This window comes from Ahaetulla prasina, chromosome 3, assembly GCF_028640845.1.
Source record: "Ahaetulla prasina isolate Xishuangbanna chromosome 3, ASM2864084v1, whole genome shotgun sequence".
Lineage (NCBI taxonomy): Eukaryota > Metazoa > Chordata > Lepidosauria > Squamata > Colubridae > Ahaetulla > Ahaetulla prasina.
This window is the reverse complement of record NC_080541.1, coordinates 152,002,266-152,027,537: the sequence shown is the minus strand read 5'-3', so window position 1 is coordinate 152,027,537 and position 25,272 is coordinate 152,002,266. Positions and strand designations below refer to the sequence as shown.

Here is a 25,272-nt window from a genome sequence, read left to right as displayed (position 1 = left end):
TTCCATCCAGGCAATAACCAGGCTGACAATATTTAGATCCTAAACCCAAACAACATTACACAGGTATTTGTTCCTTCGGAAATTATTGTAATAAAAATACATGATGCTTTACAATTTATTCCTTAATATTCAAAATTTGAGGAAAGAAAAAGCAGAGAAAAGGAATGACTCACTTTTGAGAAGATATAAGCTGCATTGACAGTAATGGATAGCAAAAAATATTTTTATAGTTTTACAACTATAAAAAGTATTTTAAGTATTGATTATCTTAAAACAGGAGTGTCAAGCTGGGGAAAAAACATTGTGATACCTCATGTGACGGCAACGTGACGCCGCGAGTTTGACACGTATCTTAAGAGATAGAAATTACAATAAAACCAATTAATGCAATCTAATCAAGTCAGAAACTAATATACTTTAAGTATGAATTAATTTAAGAAGAAAAATGGAAAAAGAAAAAAAGAAATTAATAGAATTAAACTATATTGGTCACAGCTGGTTCATCGGCTTCTGGTGTTAGATACCTAGAATTGTTTCGTAACTCTTGGTGCCTTGATTTCATTTACTGTACAGATAGATCCTAATATATGCATACAGTATTTCACAGGTAGTGGAAAACCTTCATTTGCATGGATCACAAGTTCTTGTAGACTCCTATCCAGAATCAATGCTTTTTTTATTACATAATCAACATATTGGAGCCTGCTTTTCTTCTATTTTAATGAAATAGTTTATTTTTTCCTGCTCTTAATTTCTTCATTTTTCTCCCAACTCTTAAAAAGTCCCTAGAGTCATTTATCCCTTTTGCCTTAATGAAGATTATGCAAGGCTTTTACTAAACAAGTTAACTGCAGGTGTTTTTATTTACAGACCATTCTCAAATGGTATCACAAGCTTTAAAAGTAGGAGATAACAAGATTGTTGCAACCTGCTTATCTTCCTCTTAGCTTCCTGGGATGTTCACAAACTTGGTTGGTGAGCCTTCATCTCATGGACAGATCACTGAATCCATCATATCTGACAGAAATCCTGAGGTCTCTGTTGCATCATTATGAGCACCAAGGAGATCACCCAGTGGTGGGATTCAGCCAGTTCGCACCAAAATTTGAATCCCACCACTGAGATCACCCATTTCACAATTTATAAATTCTGTAAACCTCTTAACAGAGTAATAGAGTTGGAAGGGACCTTTGAGGTCTTCTAATCCAACCCCTGCTCAAGCAGGAGACCCTGTATCATTTCAGACAAATGGCTGTCCAATATATTCTTAAAAGTCTCCAGTGATGGAGCACCCACAACTTCTGGATGCAAGCAGTTCCACTGATTAATTGTTCTCAGTGTCAGGAAATTTCTTCTTAGTTCTAGGTTGGACCTTTCTTTGGTTAGTTTCCAGTATTGCTTCTTGTCCTGCCTTCAGGTGCTTTGGAGAATAGGTTGGCCCCCTTTTCCTTTTGGCAGCCCCTCAAATTTTGGAACAGTGCTGTCATGTCACCCCTAGTCCTTCTTTTCACTACCCAATTCCTGGAACAGTTCTTCATATGCTTTAGCCTCCAGCCTCTTAATCATCTTTGTTGCTCTTTTCTGCACTCTTTCCAGAATCTCAACATCTTTTTTATATCGTGGTGATCAAAACTGGATACAGTATTCCAAGTGTGGTCTTACCAAGTCATTATAAAGTGGTACTTACACTTCACTTGATCTTGATTCTGTCCCGCTATTAATGCAGTCTAGGATTGTGTTAAGTTTTTTTGCTGGCTGTAGCACACTGCTGGCTCATATTTAAGTGGTTCTCCACTAGGACTCCTAGATCCCTCTCACAGTTACTACTACTGAGCCATAGGTACCAGCTATTCTGTACCTGTACATTTGTAGAGACAGAAACTCACTCCCCCCCACCTTTGTCAATGGGTCAGAGGTAGAAACTCATTCTCCCCACCTTTGTCAATGGGACCATCATCTGCAACACAATAGGATCCACCTAGCAATAGAAACTCACCACATGACACCTGGGAAGTTTACATCAGCCAGCAAGGCTAGCTAAGACCCCCACACCCTGGGAGTCAACAACCAATCAGGATACTCTTCCTGTGCCCCAGAAAGTTCAAAGCTCAGAAAAAGCATAAAGCCAGAAAGCTCACAGGATCTCATCTCTTTTCTGTTCAGGAACTCAAGCCATGTGATCCTGACCGCCATTAAACCATCTTTCCAAGCAGCCTCCATGTTTCCAGTGTCTTTGTCCCCACTTGGAACAATACTAACATTTAAAGTAACATGATTAGGTGAAATATGTACAAAATATAGCACAGAAACTTAGTCAAAATAAACAATTGAAAATGGTTTGTAAAGAAGCTCAGATCGTCATAATAAATAGGCTTTTTTACCATCAACACCACAGTTAGAATCTTTATAGAGTAAAATGAAAGAGGAAAGTATTCTTAATTATAGTATCTGCCATCAATAGTGTTCTGCACTTATAGAGAAAAAGGGTGAAGTATTAATAACCAGAGGCGCGTTGAATTCTTCAGAATCTTTTAGCAGCTATAGTTTTCCTTGTTGTTCTGTTTTACCTATGATGTTAATCTAACTTTCTTTCCATCTGTCAAGATAAATCTTCTGACCTTGATTCTGTCTACCTTACAACTTTGAAGATTTGATTCACAAAGACTCTGGGGATAAGGTAAAGGAGGTTATGTTTATTCCTCAGAAGCCTTCCACAAGGGCTTTCTGCATAACTAAAGAGAAATGCTTTTAGGACTTCATCCAGAAATAGCAATCCAATCTCATACAAATCAGATCCATCAAGTGTTGATGCATTTGAAAGAGTATGGCTAGGCTCCATCCTCATTCTTGCAACTAATTCTTCTTTTTTCTTTCATTAGTAGGACTTCTCTCTCTTTTTTTTTTAGCTAAACACACATTTCGTATCTTCTTGCATCTACATTGCTTCTGGCCTCTCCTTTTACTTTAATGTCAAAGACCTTTAAGCTGATGACTATCATGCTGATTCACCTCCTGCAGAAGGTGGCATTACTAATAACCATGATTTTGGATTGTTGAACTGAAAAACTATGTGATTTATTACAGTATTATTCTCAAAACCTCTTCAGTTTGGGGAAAACATAAATTATATTTATTTCATCCCCTACATAGCAAGTTGGAATCAGATTAGAGCAGAGTTTCAGGATTGATAGCTAGACATGAAGGCTCTGCCTATTTTTAACTACTTCTAGTTTCTCCCTGTATTCATCTGCTTTCATCTTTGTGAGGATCCTCTTCCTGAGGATCTTGCCCACGGCACGACCGAAGAACTAGTTGCGGCTGGGGCTTTGGACCATGTCGTGCCTTTGCGGCCTCTGACCCGGCGTAGATCTCAATTGGCTCCTTGGTTCTCTGAGGAGCTGAGAGAGATGAAACGCCGGAGAAGACGCCTAGAGAGTACTTGGAGGTCCAGCCGTTCCGAAGCTGATCGGACACTAGTTAGATCTTTTTCGAAAGCCTACCTAGTGGCACTGAGGGTGGCGAAACGTTCCTACGTTTCCACCCTCATTGCGTTGGCAGATAACCGCCCGGCTGCCCTGTTTCGGGTGACCCGTTCCTTTCTACACCAGGGGGGACGGGATGACCCCTTGCAGGGATGTGCTGAGGAATTTAGTGGTTATCTATACGATAAAATCGCTCAGCTTCGGGATAGTTTGGACCAAGATTGTGATGATCCAGATGAGATGACTGAGACACGTCTTGTTGATGTTGTTTGGGATGAGTTTGATTCTGTGGCTCCCGAGGACATGGACAGGTTGCTGGGGAGGTTACATGCCACTACATGTTTACTGGACCCGTGTCCCTCCTGGCTGGTGCTGGCCACTCAGGAGGTGACACGAGGCTGGCTCCGGGGAATTATAAATGCTTTTTTGTTGGAAGGGGTCTTTCCCGCTGCCTTGAAAGAGGCGGTGGTGAGACCCCTCCTTAAGAAGCCTTCCCTGGACCCAGCTATTTTGGGTAATTACCGTCCAGTCTCCAACCTTCGCTTTGTGGCGAAGGTTGTAGAGAGTGTGGTGGCATGGCAGCTTCCCCAGTACCTGGATGAAGCTGTCTATCTAGACCCATTCCAGTCCGGCTTCCGGTCCGGGTATAGCACGGAGACAGCTTTGGTCGCGTTGGTGGATGACCTCTGGAGGGCCAGGGATAGGGGTTGTTCCTCTGCCCTGGTCCTGTTAGATCTTTCATCGGCTTTTGATACCATCGACCATGGTATCCTGCTGCGCCGGTTGGGGAGTTTGGGAGTGGGAGGCACCGTTTATCGGTGGTTCTCCTCCTATCTCTCTGACCGGTCGCAGATGATGTTGACAGGGGGGCAGAGATTGACCGCGAGGCGCCTTACTTGTGGGGTGCCTCAGGGGTCGATTCTCTCGCCTCTCCTGTTCAACATCTATATGAAGCCGTTGTGCGAGGTCATCAGTGGCTTCGGGGTGAGTTATCAGCTGTACGCTGATGACACTCAGCTGTACTTTTCCACCCCGGGCCACCCCAACGAAGCTGTCGAAGTGTTATCCCGTTGCCTGGAGGCCGTACGGGTCTGGATGGGGAGAAACAGACTCAGACTCAATCCATCCAAGACAGAGTGGCTGTGGATGCCGGCACCCCGGTACAGTCAGCTGCAACCGCGGCTGTCTGTTGGGGGCGAGTCACTGGCCCCAACAGAGAGGGTACGCAACTTGGGCGTTCTCCTGGATGGACGGCTGTTGTTTGAAGATCATCTGGCGGCCGTCTCCAGGAGAGCCTTTTACCAGGTTCGCCTGGTTCGCCAGTTGCGCCCCTTTCTGGACCGGGATGCCTTATGCACGGTCACTCATGCTCTCGTCACTTCTCGTCTGGATTATTGCAATGCTCTCTACATGGGGCTACCCCTGAAGTGCACTCGGAGACTCCAGTTAGTTCAGAATGCAGCTGCGCGGGTGATTGAGGGAGCTCCACGTTGCTCCCGGGTAACACCACTCCTGCGCAGTCTGCACTGGCTACCTGTGGTCTTTCGGGTGCGCTTCAAGGTTCTGGTTACCACCTTTAAAGCACTCCATGGCTTAGGGCCCGGGTACTTACGGGACCGCCTGCTGTTACCTTATGCCTCCCACCGACCCGTACGCTCTCACAGAGAGGGTCTTCTCAGGGTGCCGTCCGCCAAGCAATGCCGGCTGGCGGCCCCCAGGGGAAGGGCCTTCTCTGTTGGAGCACCTACCCTCTGGAACGAACTTCCCCCCGGTTTGCGCCAACTATCTGACCTTCGGACCTTTCGCTGTGAATTGAAAACTTATTTATTTATCCAAGCGGGACTGGCTTGATTTTTAAATTTCCAAATTTTAATTTTTTGTAATTTTATATGGGGTATTTTAGGTTGGGTCAATTGACGGTTTTAATTTGGCCATTATTGAATATGTATTTTAATTGATATTTTAATTTTGTATATTTAATTGTTTTAACTTTGGCTGTACACCGCCCTGAGTCCTTCGGGAGAAGGGCGGTATAAAAATTTAAATAAATAAATAAATAAAATAAATAAGCAGCCATTCATTGTCTTCTCCTGAATTTAGAAAAAGCTGAGAGGGGAATCTTATTTGGGGTCCAGCAAACAGGATGGGATGGTCTAGTACTTATTTTTATTTAATAATTAAATTTTTATACTAGTCATCCACCCTATAAGGTAACTCTGGGCATCTTAGAAATAATAAGTAGACTTACAAGTAAGGTAGCATTCAAATTGTAGGTTGAAGTTTGCCAACCCCCTTTAATTTGTGTGATAATACAGAGCAGTAATTCAGAGTTTATATGCAACCAGGTAGCCATTGCTTAGCAACCACTATAGAAACCTGTAGCTTTAGCACTAAGCATTGTAGTTGCTAAGTGGAAACTGAGATGACCATAATGGACTTACAACATGACTTTCCATTTGGTTGTTAAGCATGTCACTGTAATCGTTAAGTGAAAAATCATGTGATTGTGACTTACAATTTTACTCCCACATTCTCCATTAACTATGCTTGTCACAACAAGGTGATCAGAAAGCACACAAATAGTCAACATATGACCACAAGATACTTCAACAGTTGTAAATGTGAGGTTTGAATCGTTTCAAAACTAGCTATTTTTACACATCAGAACTTCAGGCATTTACTAAATGAGATATTAAGCAAGGACTATTTGTACTACAATCTTTTAAGAGGATTTGAATGGTTGATTTCAGAATAATTATGTTTGAATCTATTTTAAAACTGTAATTTAAGGATTTAACTATATTTATAGAAATAAATAAAAATTGCAGTTTAGAATAGTTTTCAGCTGGATACAAATACATTCAAAAGCCATTTCTAAAGTTTGTACAAAAATCATATTTTAATTTTTGTCTGAAATCATTATTCATGAGTTGAAAGGCACACAGCGTTAACAGGCTATTCTTGGGAATATGCAACTGAATTATACATTACTTCCTAGAAAGTCTACTTAAGCCTTAGGGTTAACATGTGGGTAAGATAAAAATCTAAGTGCAGAAAAGGCATCTCCTGGTTTTTCCTCAGAGGGCTTTGATATCAGATGTTTCAAAACATGCCATGCTCATCTACAGCAGAACAACAACAAAAGTTTATATAGGTTCCTTTTCTTCCCAGCCTGTTAATCCCTCACCCCACCCATCCCACACCATTAGAAACAGTGACAAGAAAATACATAAGTCTTATTTTGATCTGAAATGCCTTTCTCGTTTCACTACCAAACTACCATCCATCTGTTTCATGGATTACTGGAACACATGCAATCAAAAATGTTGGCGCTCAGTAAGATAAAAATGCTTGAATTAAACTTCAAAAACATTTTTGACAGAAAAAGGGAAAAGATCTATATTAAGCTGACATGGTGAACATTATGATTGCAGAATCTTTTAAGACATTGCTTTGGCATATTCTCTTTGCAAAACTACTTACACCTCATGGTGGTGCACATATATAAACTCTCTCAAAGAGGAAGCTGTTTGTCTGTGGGTTAACATGTTGTGGTTAGTAATAAAGCAGAAGTTCAAATCTTTCCACCCAAAACTGATGTATTCACAGAATCTTGTATTTATTCTACGAGAGTTCTAACATTTGTCTCTTAGGAACAATATTTCCCCATTAATTATCCTTCTAAGCATCCAATTTATACAACAGGGGTTCCTAACCCCCAAACCGTGGACCTGCACTAGCTTGCAGCATGCCAGAAACTGAACTGCAAACAAGTGAAGCCCCAACTGCAGGATGCAGGCAGCATATGAAACCATGTCCCCTTCGGTTCACGGAAAAACCTTTCCACAGAAACGGTCCCTGGTGCCCAAAAGATTGGGGGCTGCTGGTATACAGTACTGTAGTTGTTTAGGGAGATTTTCAGAGCTACAATGTTTGATTTAGAAAACCAATTAACAAACACATTTGTTTTTGCTGTTTTCCATTTTGACATGATAGAATGATACATTACTTAAATTTATCTAGGTTTAGAAAAGTAGGGTTTTTGTACAATTTACTTCGTTTAGCAAAACCATACCAAAAGTTGTTACGTTGATGCTCAGTTTAAATTTTCAGGATCATAGACATGCCTTCATACATAGTTTTTCTTATTTACAGTTAAGCTTACTGACTGATTTCATACTTCATGCTAAAGAAATATGAAACAAAGCACATAATGGTTTAATATGATGAATGATTCAGCCCACTGCATACTATACTAATGTCTGTAAACCTTAGTTTTTATAGTTAAATTCTAATCAAGATTAACATAACACAGTGATGTAAGTCAGATGCTATGGAATCTCAATATCTGGCCAAATTATGGATATCTTATAAACTGCTTGGCAAAAAAAATGGGGGATTTTGTAGCTGTTACATTGGTATATCATCACATTTTATCTGATTATCTAAGGGAATGGTATAATATAAATCATGTTGTAAATTACATTGGGTTTGTTTGGATTAGCTGTGTGAATGTTTTAAAGTGAGTAGTATCAATAACATGGGTATTGTAAGTAGTTACACATGAAAAAAAGATTTAACATGGAACCAGTTGTGTCAAACCCATGGATATATTTCAGTATTTCAATTACTGTCCTGTGTTCTATCATAGAATACTTATGTATAAATATCGAGTCATAGAAAATAAATGATTTCCCAGTATGATAAGCTACACTTTTATCTCAAAATATCAGTTTCCAAAAATCATTGATAACTGTAATAAATTACATTTCTGAAATCATACAAACATGTACATTTAAGAAATGACAGTCAAAATTACTAAATTCATAATTGCCCACCAAAAGGCAATCTTTTGTAGAAATTAGAAAAAATACATGAACATAAGCATTACAACATTTTAGTACAGGTCCTTTCAACATACCACTTATACCAACAAATGGCAAAATACATCAGCATATTGTCATCCACCACATAAAATTGCAGAACACCACATAAAATTGCAGAACACATTCCAAATTCTCAATGAAACATGTTTCACATACAGTGAGTATAGTCTTCCTGCCCTTCCTGCAAGCTTAAATAAGGTTAACCAGAATGCATAACACTGTGAAAATGTGTATGTAACCCAGCATGGCTTGTCCTGGGTGAAAAAGGTAAAATCTAAATCCGTAGGGAGGACAAGAAACTGTTTAAACATCATTTGTGGTATCTGGGTCACAGGTGTCCTGCAAACACTACTATACTAGAAACTTAAGAAATGTGGTGAAGATGGTTAAGATTGTATGATAGAGCAATACATAATAATAGAATAAGTTATGGTTTGGGATATTTGATATAGTAGTATAGAGCTTCAACTAGAAAATTCTGAGTTGTTTGCCTCCAGAGATATATTGAAGCTTATATATATAAAATGAGATATTTTCTGTGTGAATAAATTAAAGCTTTAGAGAAAGCTACTGGTTGGGTACAAGCAGACCGATAATTCTCCTCTAAGGTTGCTATGGAAACTAGCAGTGCTTGCTATAATTGAGAGCATCTTAAAACATCCTGACATTTCCTTCTTTTCTCTCAGCCATTTTACATTATTTTTATGTTGTATAGGTAACATCCGTTCAAAAGATAATAGTTAATGAACATTCCTGTTTGAATATCAGTCTGCTGTTATTTTTTATTGGATATTTTAAACTGCCTGCATGAAAGCAAGCTCCCTGGATTTGTTTGTCTTCCAGTTCTAGTGGCTGCGTATATGGGTTCCATTGCATCTACTGTAGAGACTAAAAACTAATTTAACGGATAAATTTTATAGCAATATGTTTCTGAAAACTAATCTTTCAATATGAATGGTAAGTCACTTCATTTTTGCAAATCTGTTTAGATTATGAATTGAACTGCATTTCTTAAAAAAAATTCTAAAAATATTATCGTGCCATTACACATTTGAGTAATGAGATGAGATTTTTCCTTTCTATAATTTGGATAATAGAGTGTTGCTGTTTTCAGTCAGTTGGTACCAAATTATTTAATATTGTACAAGCCATTGAAAAGAAGCATTTCTTACTATAAGAGCATTACATAGGATGTGAACGATAATATAATTAGCTTATTGTCTGTAGATTGCTTTTAATATACAGTATGTAATTAAAGTTTGGTAATTTCAAATTAGAGTTAGTGCAAATAACCTTTTATTTCAGTTTATTGGCATGTTTAATGTCATATACATTTCTACACAGTATTTAAGTAAGTAATTTGTTTCATGATTGGCTAAGGACTTTAGTTTTTTTAGTTGGCAATTGAAACTAATATGTGAAGTAATGGTCAGATGGACTGATTAGCTTGCCAAACTGATTTTTGTTATCATTTCTGACAAGAAAACTTGATTTTGATATCAAGCATGTACTGTAATAGGCTGAAGCAAAGTATTGTCATAAATTTAATGGATTTGGAAAATTAAAAATAAAATTATCTATGATGTATATAATAATTATTTTAGAACTTAGAAATTTATGTTTGATCTTATTTTAGCAAAGATCTCTGCTTTCAGAAAAATAACTTCTAAAAGGTTTTATATAAAATTGTAAATACTTCAGCAGTCTCAAAATGCAGCTTGAATAGGAAAGCTATTTATTTTTAGCTACCTTAGGGGGGTCAATATAGAATAGAACTGAAAAATACTTACTTGCAGAGTTGAATTTAAAAATATATTGACTAACTATAGCCTTATGAGGCTCATAGTAGGTATGCAAAAAGGAGTTCTGACTTGTACAACTACCTAATTTAGTCATGGTAACTGATTAGGCAGCTGCCACACAGATTGCAAAAACGTGGCCCATATGGAGTGTAGGCTATCTTCCCTTGAATTTCCTCTCTCCTAAATAGAGATTATGCTAAAGGATTGTGATACTTTTTCTATATTCTTCTCCATTGTGATGTTGTCTTACATACAGTTTGCCTCAACATAATACATAACATTTAGAATTAGGAACTCACATGTTTATTCTTCCTCTGGATCAGTTGCCATGCGTATAATGGAATGTTATACTGTATTTAAAATGTTATGCTTTTAATATTTGAAGATATCCATAAGAGTTCACTGGATGCTTGCAGAATTAGCTTTAGCCATAACATCAGCTGAAATATTTGTCGATTGTATGAACATGTGCCCCTATTTTGTTTCCAATCAAACTAGCGTATGTATATTTGAACTTATATTTGATATCCTAGGCAAAATCTAGGACTGATCACACAATTTAAAACTATATGTATTTTTATTATTTAGTGGTTATATCCCCCAAATGCACACATTATGCTGAGATATTGTACCAATTCATGAAGACAGAGAATATTACAATCAAGCCAGATATAATGTTTTTATTTTTTATTAGAAGAACAAGATCTGATGAAGACCAATCTCTTTTTGAAAAAAGAAAGTAAGCTTACCTTGTACAGTCTCAATATACTTGTTTATAGTCATCAGAAGATTCTGTTCCAAAGTTCATAAACCAGAGTTCTGATTAAGAATGGTGTTGAGAACAAGATACCATGTTGATTGGTACTATTATGGTCCTGTACTATTCTGTCTTTAGGTATCTGACATTAAAGAAAACTTTTGTCTATTCATCTGAAGAATGTGATATATTTACTTTCTTTTGTACCTCCCCACAGACTTCAAGAAAACAAATGGGAAAAAGTCAGAATTAAAGATCTTTAATCAATGAGATGCATATTTTCCTATAATAATAATTCTCTTGTTTCCACTGTGGTCTGCATTCAGTTGATTTTTTTTTCAGATTGTCACTATCCTCTGGAGTATTAGTAATGAAGCAATATGAATTTGAATACATTGGAGAAGAAAAAGGTAGCTTATAAACTCTGCCTGGGTTTGAAAGATTAAAACACAGCATACTAATCTTTGGCAGCCTGAAAAGTCAGAGCTATGTGCTACTCCCTGAAATCCTTGGATGCAATCCCCAAAGCCCCTCTAAAAATTACCACTATTATAATGTTTAATGTGATAAAGTTAAATTATTGAATGCTGGAGAATAATCACGCTAAATGGATTTGTAAATTTAATATAATCGTAGATACATTTCACTGTAAAATAAATTTAGTTTGAATTTTAATCCTATCTATTTCACCTGGCCAAACTTTTTTTATATATCTAGAGCACAGGATACAATCTAAAGGCCCACAATGTAGTCCATCTTTTTATCTATGGTGTACTTTGGAGCAGAGCTGGAAGATGTTGCATTGCTAGATTATGAATCCAAACTGCAGTCAGAAGCATGGCATTTAAAAGCTGAAATACAACAATCCAAAAATTAAAAGTTAATACAAAAGATTTGTATAATACAAGTTATTTATTTAGTTTTAATATTTATATATTAAAATTAATCATCTAGGCCATGGAGATAAGACTAAGTAAAAATTGCAGTTCAAGAAATAAAACTTTCTACTCTTAAATGTGATTGTGAACTGTGATTGTTCTTTTCATATTCATCTGGCATTATGACAAGCCATATCTTCCAAATGTAATTGTTGTTTCAAAAGTGACTAGATATACTATAATTTTCATCCTGCTCACTCACTCCTGCTCTGGTGGCTAGGAAGACTAAAGCCATCGTCATGCAGGGCTGACTAAGACATTGTAGATTGAATGTTGCTGACACATAGAATTGAAGTAATAGGCTGGAAGTGGAGATGTCTCGTAAAATCATGTAGTATGTTGACAACCACTAATATTTAATGCAATTACATGAATTATCAGTTTGTAGGTGAATGCTCTTAAAGGATCAAGTGATTGTCTTACGGCCAAATAGGAGTGGCTTTTGTAACAACAATTAAGTTTAGGTTCTCTAATGACCCAGATGTATCACAACTTTTCCTCCCTTTGCTAAACTGGGGCTTCACTCGTGCGTGCACGCGTGTCACATGTGCATGCAGACCTGCACATGCACAGTGGTAAAAAACACATTACTTCCTGGTTAAAGCCAGGAAATAATGACACCCGGGTGGATGGGCGGGGCTTTGCTCCGCCATCGCTACCAAATTGCTGAACCACTGGCCACGACCACGCAATCCGGTCTGAACCGGGAGCATTTCACCCCTGGTCCAGGCATAAGACAAATGGCAGTCCTCAGGACAAGGTACAAGGCAAAGACACTTCTGAAGGTAAAGCAAAGGGCAAAAGCAGTCCACAAGGCAAGACCAGTGGTAGTCCTTGAAGCAAGGCAAAAGGCATAAATCAAAGCCGAGAGAGTGTAATCCAAAACAAACAATTGTTCTTGGCAAAGACTAACTCCCCCATGATTTCTCCGTAAGTCAGTCCATTCCAGGTGTTCCTTGTGAGGAGGGATGGGACAACCTTCTCCCAAGTAGCCTTCCAGCCCTTCTCTGAGCTTTCCTACACTTTACTTTCCGTGCCCTTGGATTGAGTGGAAGAGGCATCTTTATCTCATCTGAAGTGATTTGCTCACTGTCAGTACCACTGCTTGTCAGCAGCTGATCCTCCCCTGTGTCAGTGAAGGCAGGCAGCTCTTTGCCAGGTTGACCATTTCCCCCAATGCCCTAAGGAGCCTGAGGTAGCATCATCCTCAGTCCCTGGGTCTCTCCACACATGCCAAGGGAGACGTGCCATCTCTGTCAGACAGTCCTGGTTCCAACTCCTCCTTCTCTGAATCAGGCTCCGATGGGGCCATGACAGGTTCCTGCAGAATAAATAGACAAATCTTCCTACACAAATTTATTTTAATGGCAACTAATTATTACCAAACTCCAAGACTGATAATAAATACCTGCAGCAGTTCATTTTTAAGTGGCTATAATAATCATGTGTCTGTAAATCTTGGCATAGCTGTTCTCTTTTATTCCCATGTTATAGAAACCAGTTGTGCAGTTATCGCGCTCTCTGCATGCTGCAATACACACTGACAATGTAAAAAAACAAAAAACTCAGCATTACCTTAGCCATCTCTAAGATGATCTGCAGTTCTCTGTCATTTTTATCATGAAGGATCAAATTCGAGCTATGAATTAAGTTTGGATATTACAGTATCCCACAGTCAAGTGGTCCCCATTCAATTGCTTCATAATCGGCTTCTGCCAAGCAAGAGTTAATGCAGAACATAGAAGTAAAATTGTTAGTTGCAGTGGCACTTATTAATGGAGTTGCCAGTCCCAATTTTGGTCACTAGGAGAGCACTGCGGATAACAGGGTGCTCCTCATTGTTTAAAAATAGCTTCTTTTTAGACAGAATTGCTGTACATTTTTGTTCCAAACTTGTTCATCGATTTAATGATTCCTTATATCGGGGTGTCAAACTTGCGGTGTCATGTCGTGTGACATATTGCAACTTTTCCCCTTCACTAAAACAGGTGGGAGTAGCCAGCACATGATGCATCCAGCAGGCCATGAGTCTGACACCCCTGCCTTATATGCTTTGGAAAAATGGAATAATTGGTCTATCACAAAAACCTGTCAAGATTAATGATGATAAATGATTTTGTAATTTTAACTGGATGAAATAGGAGAAGCTGATAATGCTGGTGATGCTGAAAGTGAGGTTGACAGGACTGGTTAGCTCTTAGTGAGGTCATGCTTATTGGGAAGATCAAAACATGATGCAAAAAGTATTCTTGAACAGGGGTTAGAGCAAGTAGTACCTAGCAAGATTGAGACTAGGCAGTAGCCTAAGAGCAGGAATGATCAAACTCAGAAGGAGATATCAGTACCATTTGTATTGTTGTCTAAAAAACCATATGGATACAGCTTTAGCATTACAAAAGTCAGGACTATGAGATTTTTATGTGGACAATGCTCCTCTTACTCTTACTCAGAAGTTTACTGAGTAATGATGTAGACAGGCCAAAGTCAAACATTCATGGGGACAGAACTGAAAGATGAATTATTGTTGTACAAGTCACATTAAATCAACATTGAATGTGAGAAGCATGAACTAAGGAAATACAGAATTATGAACATGGAAATGAAATAAGTAAATTGAACATCTGAGAAATTAGTGTAATTGCTGAATTGAAGTGCAATATGTTCAACATATATATGTCCAGGAACGGAAAGAGAAGCAATATGAAATATTGGTGTCAAATATAGAATGTTAAAAAGAGTTGATGTTCCAATATACTGATTTTTTTCAATTTGAGAAAAAGTAGTATATTTCATACATTTAGTAGTCTTCAACTTACAACCACAGTTGAGCTCAAAATTTCTGTTAAGCAAGACAATTAAGTGAATTTTGCCCCATTTTACGACCTTTCTTGCCACAATTGTTAAATGAATCTCTGCAGTTGTTAGGTTAGCAGCAGGGCTGTTAAGTGAATCTAGCTTCCCCGTTGACTTTGCTTGTCACAAACATGTCCCCTGGACATTGCAACCGTCATAAATATGAGTCAGTTTCCAAGTATTTGATTTTTGATCACATGACTATAGGGATGCTACAACAGTTGTAAGTGTGAAAAAAGTCACTTTTTTCATTGTTGTCATAACTTCAGTCACTAAATGAACCGTTGTCCCAAAGGGTGTTTTTTTCAGGAGGCAACTGGACTTCCTTGTTTTTTCTTTGAAGACGTTTCGCTTTTCCCCTAAGAAGCTTCTTCAGCTCTGACTTGATAGTGGAGAATGGAAAGATTTATATTCCTTGCAGACAGCTGGTCATTTGCATCCTTTCTGAGGGTCGTTGAAGCATTTGAAGGTTTATATGTGCCCTCAGGGTCACCTGAGTAGTGCTAATGGTTCCTGTAGTCTGCAATATTTTTTTAAAATCTGTTCATAATCTCACACCATTCGTAGGGTGTTCATCCCAAATTGCATAGCTAAAAGTCTGTAGAGATTCTCAGTCATCCAGCTCATGGTTGTCCAAAAATGGAGAATCTCTACAGACTTAAATGAACTGTTGTAAGTTGATTATTACCTGTATATGAAAGAGCATCTGAAAAGCTAACAGAAAAAATACTTCAGGAAAAAAGGCTGAAAACAAGTTCTCAAAAATTGAAAGACATCTAAGTAGCTTTTTAGAATTATTAGTAAACCCAATAATTTCTAAGGATGCTTTACAGTGAACTTAAATTGAATCAGGTTCAAAAACTGAGTTTGGAGAAACAGTGATTTAGACTAGTGAAGATAGTGAAAGCAGGGATATGTAAAGGTAAAGATTTCCCTCTCCAGTCATGTCTGATTCCAGGGGACAGTTCCTATCTCTCTTTCTTAGCCGAGGGAAAGCATTGCATTGTCTGAAGACGCTTCCGTGGTTATATGCCCTATAGGACAATATTCCAAGGCATGTGGAACGCTGTTACCTTCCCACCAAATTGGTACTTATTTATTTACTCACATTGCAGGCTTTCGAACTGCTAGGTTAGCAGGAGCTGGGGCAAGTAATAGGAGTTCACCCCATCATGCTCAGGTCTTGAACCTGGACTGCAGCTTTCCAGTTGACAAGCTCAGCATCTTTAACCACTGAGCCATCACACTCCTGAGAAGATAATGACACAGGGATACATACTATCCCCATATATATTGTATTTACACTGTAAATATAAGCATGGCACAATTGAAATTAATGCTGGTACAAGAGCCCACTTTTTCAACTACTGTTCAAGATACTCTCTTTGTTAATTGTAAAATGAGATTTATACGTTTGATTTGATATTTACCCCAAACATTTGAAAGGGAGGGGGGGAAAAGCTATCATAAATAACAGTGTAATTTACATTTGAAAACTTTTCTTCATGTTTCCATTGTGTTTGGTATAAAATATTGTTTTCTATTAAGTTCCTTGGCAGAGCAAATAATTTATTCAGATCATACAATTTGAACATCATAAGCAAACTGCATAACCTTTCCTGCATCCTACTACCAATCTCACATATCTTTATTTCTCCACAAGGCAAAGAAAGCTTTTTATTTTTTTACTAAACTACTTTTTCTTGCATATTAAATAGGAATGAACTAATTTTATTTTGGTGATTTAGCTGATACTTACATTGCATCCAACACAATATAGCAAGTCAATAACTTTATTTGCATTGTTTTATTCCTATCTGTGCCTATAGTAAATTGAGTGAAAATAAATAAAAAATTGGAGGAGTGAATAGTTTTGGAATTGTCTGCTTAACTTGTTTCAGCTAGGAGTATTGCATCATTTAATCATATAGAAATAGAAGAGTGTATTTTTAGCAGTTGACTACTTTACTTAGTCTAGTATTCATGTATATCAAGATCATATGTTGAACCTCTCTTTTTCACTACTTCGTATACATCTTGTGGTGGCACGTGGGGTAATATTTTAAGATAGAATACAATATAAGGGTGTTTTGGGGTGGGATGATCATGACTGCTTACTACTTGAATGTTGTTTAATTCCACCCACCCACTTGAACTGCTGAAAGGCAGGGTACTTTTTCATTTCAAAATATGAGCTGCCTGATCAGAGATATGTGTGTAATTTCTGTGAATTCTGCACAGAATGTGAAGTTCTCTCCCACGCCCCCATGTTGCTTGGCAGCTTTGAAATTTCACCTAGCATTTATTCCTATTTATGCAGTGGGCAAAAAAGAGAACGTTACGTCTATCCAGTCTGCACCACCATTCTGTGACTTATATTTTTTTCTTCTTCTGAGCTTTTCATACAAATCAATTTTGATATTAGTGTGCTTGAATCTGATTGTTCAGATTCCTTATAAAGCTATTAAAGGGTAATTTCTGTAGCAGTTTGTAGTGTTTAATATTGTACAATTGCTGCCTGCACTTGATGTTTGTCTGTCTGTCTTTTTTTTACAGAAATTCATTTGTTGTTGCCTAGTCCATTTTGGCAACATTTGGGAGGGCTGGGGTATTTTGGTATCTAATCCTAGGAAAAAAAGGAATGGAGACAAGAACATGATAATAATTAATCTAGTTTTTATCTATCATATGTAGAAAATGTGTAAATCCTTTTTCTCTTTCTTCTTTCTTTTCTTCACATCTGTGTGGGTGAATACTTCTGCAAATCCTTGGCGAAAACTTTAGAAATCTTTGGTATGGTCATTTTTTCATTAGAACCCAGAGTCATTGACTACATTACAAAATTATTAAATGGGGAAATTACGTTATCCTAATTTTTAGAAAAATATTATGAAGCTTATAGTAAATTTTGGGAGAAAATATGAAATGTGCACTAGATAGAAAATTCATAGTGGAATTATCTGTACACTTAAGGATATGGATTTTACATGATACCCCCTTTTTAAATAAGTAGCTAATACCAATTAATAAAATGACTTAACTATCTTCTGATTTTGGTTGAAGCATTTTAATAATTTGATGTTAGACTAGGTTGTTCCTAAATTCCTAATTTCAAAGAGTTAATATTTAGCTTTCCACTGTTCAAATACAGAAATGCAAAGTAAAATCTAAAAATAATAATAGGCACAAGCAAAAGAAGGCATAATTTGAAACTTTTAAAGGCATGCCTTGAAAGTCATTTATATTTAAATCATTTCTTATTATTGGGTTTATTTCTTTGTTGTTGAAAACTTAAAATTAAATACTTGCAGAATTATTTGCAGTTTCATGTCATATTTCTTAAAAGACTATTCAGCACAGCACAAGCTATCAAAAATGGAGAAAGTCTTTAACTTTAAATATTACTTTCTTAAATGAAGGAATGTCCACTTGAACTACTCATTAAGTGATTTTAATATGTAGTTAGAACAAAATATTTCCTAAAACATGCATGCTTCAGATTGTAAAAGCAATAACTCTAAATTTAGTTCAGAAACACATTGACAGCTTATATAATTGCAGTATTAACTGCTGCTAATATTAATAATATTCTAAAAAATAGTTCATTAAACATATACTCTGCGGTCATCACTATACAAACCAGTATCTAGAATATTCAAAATGTTCTTAGTATATTGGCAAGTATCAGCCATTAAAGTCTTTAGATGCTGTATTTGATCTTAAAACTTCAACAATTTAGTCTATGAGATATTTAACAGCCCTGTACAGAGTAACCAAAAAAGATGATTCCCAGCATGCAGGATCAAGAACAAGGCACATTCCCACCCCCCCATATTGTTAAAGCAGATGCAAAATTTTCAAGATTTGCACAGTTACTGAAGAGGCTGCTTCCCAAATAGAAAATGGAACAAAATGGTTATCAATGTACATATATGAGATAGTTGGGAACAGTTTAGAAATAACTCTGCAAGCCTGGAAAAGGTGCAATTTCTTTTAATGATTTAAAAACATGCCCCATGCTTTATTCAAAAGATTTAACTTACCATATTTCAAAATTTCCATCTCAGATAATAGATCTCTTTACTGTAGAAAATTATTTAAGACAGGAATCTAAAAAATGCACAACTCGCTTAGAAAGTGGTGACAGTGGAACAGATTGCTTTTTGCTGCTATTTCAGGAAAACATTCAATTTACGATGCAGGTTATGATACAATGTAATGTGTGTGTAATGTTCAAAAGAAACATTGTTCCTGTTCAGGTTTTTTTTTAAAATCTCACTTAACTACATTGCTGTTTATCAGATTGCTGTTTCTCAACTTTAAACAATTTTAAGACAACCTCTGGCTGGAGAATTCTGGGAGTTGAAGTCCATGCCAATTTAAGTTGCTAAAGTTGAGAAACACTGGGCTGCTATAGGTGAAAGTCATGTCTGTAATAAGCTTAATTATTAATTACATATATGATTCAACCATTGGCCCATTTCTTCCTGATTACTCACATCATAGCAGAACTCAGTATAGGAAAACAATGGAGTATCATTCTCAAGTCTCCAGATTTTCATTAAAGACATGGGATTGTTATCCTTCTGATTGGAGACAATGGAAAGAGATGTCTCATTTGCTCATTATTACAATGTTTACATTCACTCTAATGAAATAACACTACATCCCTTGAAACAGCCCCAGCCAGAAGTGAGTTTTCACATCATTCCCACTTCATCCGACCAAGCCTTAAATAAGTTTTGTGAACCCCTCCACTTTCAATTGTTTATAGTCCTTATGTGATTGCAAACTACATCTTAAGAACCCTTGCTAAAGGTGTACCTCAGATAATCTGGATGGCCATTTAGGCCAGCAAGTTTGTAGAAATCATTGACCTCTTCCAAAAAGGCCACACTCACCTAAGGTACTGGAACTTCTAGCATTGTTCATTAATTCATTGGTTACTACATGGATTTGCTATTTATACAATATTTGAAGTGGCTTATGGCAGTTAAAATACGAATACAGGAGTAAATACAGTTAAAGTAAATCATAACCAGTTTATTAAAACCCAAATTAGTTCAAGTTAAAAGATAGATGCAAGAGATGATATTTATATATTTTTCTAAATACTGGGAGATTTAAAGCCAAATCCATGCCCCCGAAGAGCAGAGTCCATAATCAGGGAGAAGAGAATCTAACACAGTAGAACACAGTGAATAGGCAATCTTCTATGGAGGGAAGTGGGAGAAAAGACTTTAAAAACCTTTTTCAACTGATCTAAGTATTCTGGCAATCAGTAAATGATTTAGGACTCTAAAGTTCTTATCAACATCTTAAATTATGCTGTCAGTTAATTGGCAATTAACTCAGAACTGCTGTATGTAACCCAGCTGTAACCAGTTGTGGTTTGTAGATGCTTTTTAAGATTTTATGAAAAACGTACTGCAAAAGTCAGGACAGGAGATTACCAAGATATGCATAATGATTTCTATATCTATAGCCCTTCCTTGAGGGAGATGAGCAGTCTAGAATCTATATAGGTTCGTAGGTTTTCACAGATATAGGTATGTAGATCTTGGCATATTCGGGTCTTTTCCCATGTACGGTTGAGAGTATCTTGGCGATGTTTCGATGAGGTCTCACTCGTCATCTTCAGGCTGATGCTTTTGGCTTCATGCTTGTGCGAGCAAAGCGTGGTCAGAGCTGCCATCTCTATAAATACTGGTGGGGAGGTGGGGAGTGTTGCTGTGAACGGGTTGGTTGGCTGTGTGGTTGCATCTTGATTGGTAGATGGAGTGGGTGTTCGATGATCAGTTGGCCTTTTTTGGAGCATCCTGTGTGGGTGTGATCCTAGTCTTTTGTGTTGTAACGACCTGGTTAATGGGCTGTGTGGGAACATCCTGAGTTCTGGGAATGTGACCTCCTGTAGTGGTAATGGGCTTCCTGGAAATGTCCTGAGTTCTGGGAATGTGACCTCCTGTAGTGGTAATGGGCTTCCTGGAAATGTCCTGAGTTGTGGGAATGTGACCTCCTGAGTCTTGTGCTGTAACATCCTGAGTAGTAGGTTGTGTTGTAATGTCCTGAGCTTTGGTGTTGTGGCCTCTGGAATTCTGTGATGTGATGTCTTGAGCTAGACCATGCTGGCACCACTGGCTGCTGTACCTCCTTCTGATCCCCACACAAAACAAGCTGACACATGCCAGGAACACATGACAAGACCTCGGACTCGGAGCCAAACCAAAACCCGGGATGCTGCATCATAACCATCTGCTCAAGACATCACATCACAGAACTCCAGAGGCCACAACACCAAAGCTCAGGACATTACAACACAACCTACTACCCAGGATTTTACAGCACAAGGCTCAGAAGGTCACATTCCCAGAACTCAGGACATTTCCAGGAAGCCCATTACCACTACAGGAGGTCACATTCCCAGAACTCAAGATGTTTCCACACAGCCCATTAACCAGGTCGTTACAACACAAAAGACTAGGATCACACCCACACAGGATGCTCCAAAAAAGGCCAACTGATCATCGAACACCCACTCCATCTACCAATCAAGATGCAACCACACAGCCAACCAACCCGTTCACAGCAACACTCCCCACCTCCCCACCAGTATTTATAGAGAGACGGCAGCTCCGACCACACTTTGCTCGCACAAGCACGAAGCCGAAAGCATCAGCCTGAAGATGATGAGTGAGACCTCATCAAAACGTCACCAAGATACTCTCAAACTTACATGGGAAAAGACCCAAATATACCAAGACCTACATACATACAAACATACATACACACACACACACACACGGGTGAAATCTAAAAATTTTCCCTACTGGTTCTGGGGGTGTGGCTTAATTGGTGGTTGTGGCTTGGTGGTCAGGTGACTGGGTAGGCGTGGTCAATAACAATAAATAATAAAAATAATAAAGTACACAAAACAATAAGAGGTACCAAAAACCAACTTTCACACTTTACAGACACACAACACAACACAACAGACTCATACACAATGTAAAAGCAGCTGCACTTCACCCAAAATGGCCCCTGCAACAAGCAGGAACCTCACACAGCTACAAAAAGCCCAAAAACCAACTTTCACACTTTATACACACACAACACAACACAATACAACACAACTGACACACACACACACAAAATGCCGCATACAGCTTTTGTGAGATGTTGTGCATTTGTGTAGTTAGAGTGCAACACTACAGAATCTCAGAAACACTACCAAATCTCAGAAAGCTGCACAAATATTTTATTATTTTATTTATATTTTTAGATAAAAGCAGCTAAATTTAAAACTTCCTTAACTTTGAAACTTCCTTCACTTTAAAACTTTCTTAACTTTAAATTGCTATGTCTAAAAAAAATAAAACTCCTAAAAAAAACCCCAATTAACTATTTTTTTTAAAGCTCCCCCACCCTTACTTATCTAATTCAAGGGAAAAGGCAGGCAGATTGAGTTGCTAGCTGATGCAATTGATTGCAGCAGCCGAAGCAAGGCCGGAATAGTGAGTGAGACTGAAAGAAGCAGGAAGCTGCCAAGTAGGCAAGTGGGGACTGGGCGATTGGGTGGGCATGGGTGGGGCATATTTTCACCTTCGCCTGTAACTCCAATAACAACTGAGTGTTAGAAATGATTTCCAAAAAACCAAAACCTTGCTCTTTCTGAAGAATGTAACTTGCCCATGAGAGTCTTCACACCAGTGTAACTTTTTCCTTACCAAGATCCTTTCTGTATTTAATTTTAGTTTGTTCTCCCTTGTGCAGATTAGGCAATGTTCAAGGATATTAATAATTTATATAGAATCAGAAAGTAAATAGCAGTTGTGCCGGATGTCATCAGCATACAGACACAGAATGGCCTTATAGCTCTAAATGCATCGGAATGAAACTGGTTTTCTGGATCCATTCAAATAGGAAGTTTCAGAACATTGGCTTTCTTGGTAGATGATGCAGGAAAATAGACAAAGGAAGTGCTCCTGGTGACTTAGAGGCTCACTGCCAAATAACTATACCTATCAGTTTTATGTAACTATTGCATGGCATAAGAGTTTCTCTAATGATACAGAAAGCCACCAAGAACACTCACTTCCAGATAAAGCTCCAGAGTACAACTCCTTAGCTATTTTTTCTAGATTACAAGTAAAACAGCTCAGACTCAGTATACATGATTGACTTCTGTTTGATCAATTTGCTTTTTGTCAAGGTTATTTTGCATTGGTCCTTCTCACTTTCCTCACCAGTATATCATATATAAAATGTTATTAATTTTCACAAAAAATTGTCCCTTAGTTCTGCTTATTATTCTCCTCTTATCTGCGTAGTTTTAATGTTCTTGGATTTTTATATTGAACATAAATTATTTTGTTATTTAATTAACTATTTAGCAATAGGAATAGCACTTTGACTTATATAACAACAGAGTTGGAAGGGACCTTGGAGGCCTTCTAGTCCAACCCCCTGCCCAGGCAGGAAACCCTACACCATCTCAGACAGATGGATATACCGCTTCACAGTGCTTTACAACCCTCTCTAAGCATTTATAGGGTTTACAGAGTCAGCATATTGCCCCCAACAATCTCATATTTATATGCTACACAGAGCCTCAAAAGGATATGGATAGCTAAGTTTTTTTACTAACTGATTCGAAAAGAGCATTGTTTTAAGCTACCAACTGGCAAAGCTCAACATGCTCCCAAATTTTCGGAGACATTCCACAAGAATAGTACATCAAAAGGACTGTTCCAGAGAGTGATTCTGCCTCTGTAAAGCAACCACTTAGTCATATACTTTTAAATAGATGCAGGCTATGTAAGGCACAGAGATCACATGAAGAATCGGATATGTAGTTGAAAGTCTGGTTTTTCATGATCACCTGTGCATTTATTTTAACCCATGTTAAATATGCATATTCTGGTGAGTGGTCTGGCTCCAGGATTGCTCTGTCTCTTGGGGAAGTAGAAGCATTAACAAAGGACTAAATATTAGCAGAGTTTTGATTAGCACTTTAGCCAGAGGTGGGTTTCAGCAGGTTCTGACCAGTTCTGGAGAACCGGTAGCGAAAATTTTGAGTAGTTTGGAGAACCAGTAGTAAAAATTCTGACTGGCCCCAGCCCCATCTATTCTCTGCCTCCCAAATCCCAGCTGATCGGGAGGAAATAGGGATTTTGCAGTAACCTTCCCCTGGAGTGGGGTGGGAATGGAGATTTTACAGTATCCTTCCCCTACCATTCCCACCAAGCCACTCCCACCAAGCCATGCCATGCCCACTAAGCCACGCCCACAGAACTGGTAGTAAAAAAATTGAAACCCACCACTGACCTTAGCCCAAACTGCAAATTCTATGCAAGTAAATGCAGAGATGAGCACTCAAAGAAACATGAATACAATAGCATTCCATTTCATACACACACACACACACATATTCCTCACCAACATTTCACCACAGCTTGTCCACTTCCTATAAAAGTGTAAATAGAATTGTCCATATCCCACCCCTCCCACTCATTTGAATGTCCCTCATTAGTAGAATCAATTAAGTATTTTGCCTGGAGATATCAAGTACTCTTTATATAGAAGTGCAAAATGATCTATCAGTTTGGTTAATAATAATATTTAAAGGCTTTTTTAAAAGACAAGTCATATTGAATTACCGTATTATCTGTGCACATTTTATACAGCCATGATCTTTCTTGAAATGCAAAATTAGTAATTCAAGGTAGTCTCTGACTGTGGGCATTTCTAATGTGCAATTTTGTAACCTCCTAGTTTGCCTTTGCTTGCAATACTGCAATGCTATTATGCACTTGATTCCTTAGCTTGCAAACAGCCATTAAGTGACAGTAATGCACTGTAGCTAGAATTGCTTACTTTTGAAGTGTCAACCGATTAAAAAACAAATTGCCTCCTCTAAGAGGGTTCTGAATCACATTCAGTTCTGCTTGTATATTAAAGTGGTGTGGCCTGTTAGATTTAAATTAGTTTAAGCAAATTGTGCTAAAATGTGTATTGTCATTCATAAGTTTTAGAGCTGTTAGAACTCCAATAGAAATTTTGCTTTTTATTTGTGGATTTTTTTTCAGCATTTCTTGAAACAGCTTTAAATAATTTTGAAGTGTTCTACTATGTAGTGAATTGAACCCAACTGTTTTGTTTTTGTTTTCTGATTTCAGTGAAAGAATTTCTAGCCAAAGCCAAAGAAGATTTTTTAAGAAAATGGGAAAGTCCTGCTCAGGTAAAGAAATAATTTAAATGCCACTCATTATTTATTCTAATTTATGGTATTCAGGAATAGAGAAAATCTCTTTTATATGAATAATCTATTGCATTATACTAATAAACTCCAAGAAGAACAATGGATATTGTGCTAAATTGTAACAGTTGTTGCCATTTCATGTGTCTATTTTGTACACACATCCTGAAGTTGATCTCAGTTTTGTTCACAGTCTATGTTCGCTGTAAAATAAACATTTTTGCTGATTAATATTTGCGCACATATATTGTATGGCAACATTTTTATTTTATCCCTAGCACATAGTGTTCCAACATATT

At 37.7% G+C, this 25,272-nt stretch overlaps 1 protein-coding gene across 2 annotated transcripts in view; it reads left to right on the top strand.

The window, feature by feature from the left end:
- Window positions 1–25,272, top strand: part of PRKACB (protein kinase cAMP-activated catalytic subunit beta) — an 87,184-nt gene that overhangs the window by 38,170 nt on the left and 23,742 nt on the right. For both annotated transcript variants that reach the window (XM_058175764.1, XM_058175763.1), the window contains exon 2: window positions 24,894–24,955. In XM_058175764.1, the coding sequence (XP_058031747.1) occupies window positions 24,894–24,955 (62 nt within the window). The remainder of the gene's footprint in view (window positions 1–24,893; window positions 24,956–25,272) is intronic.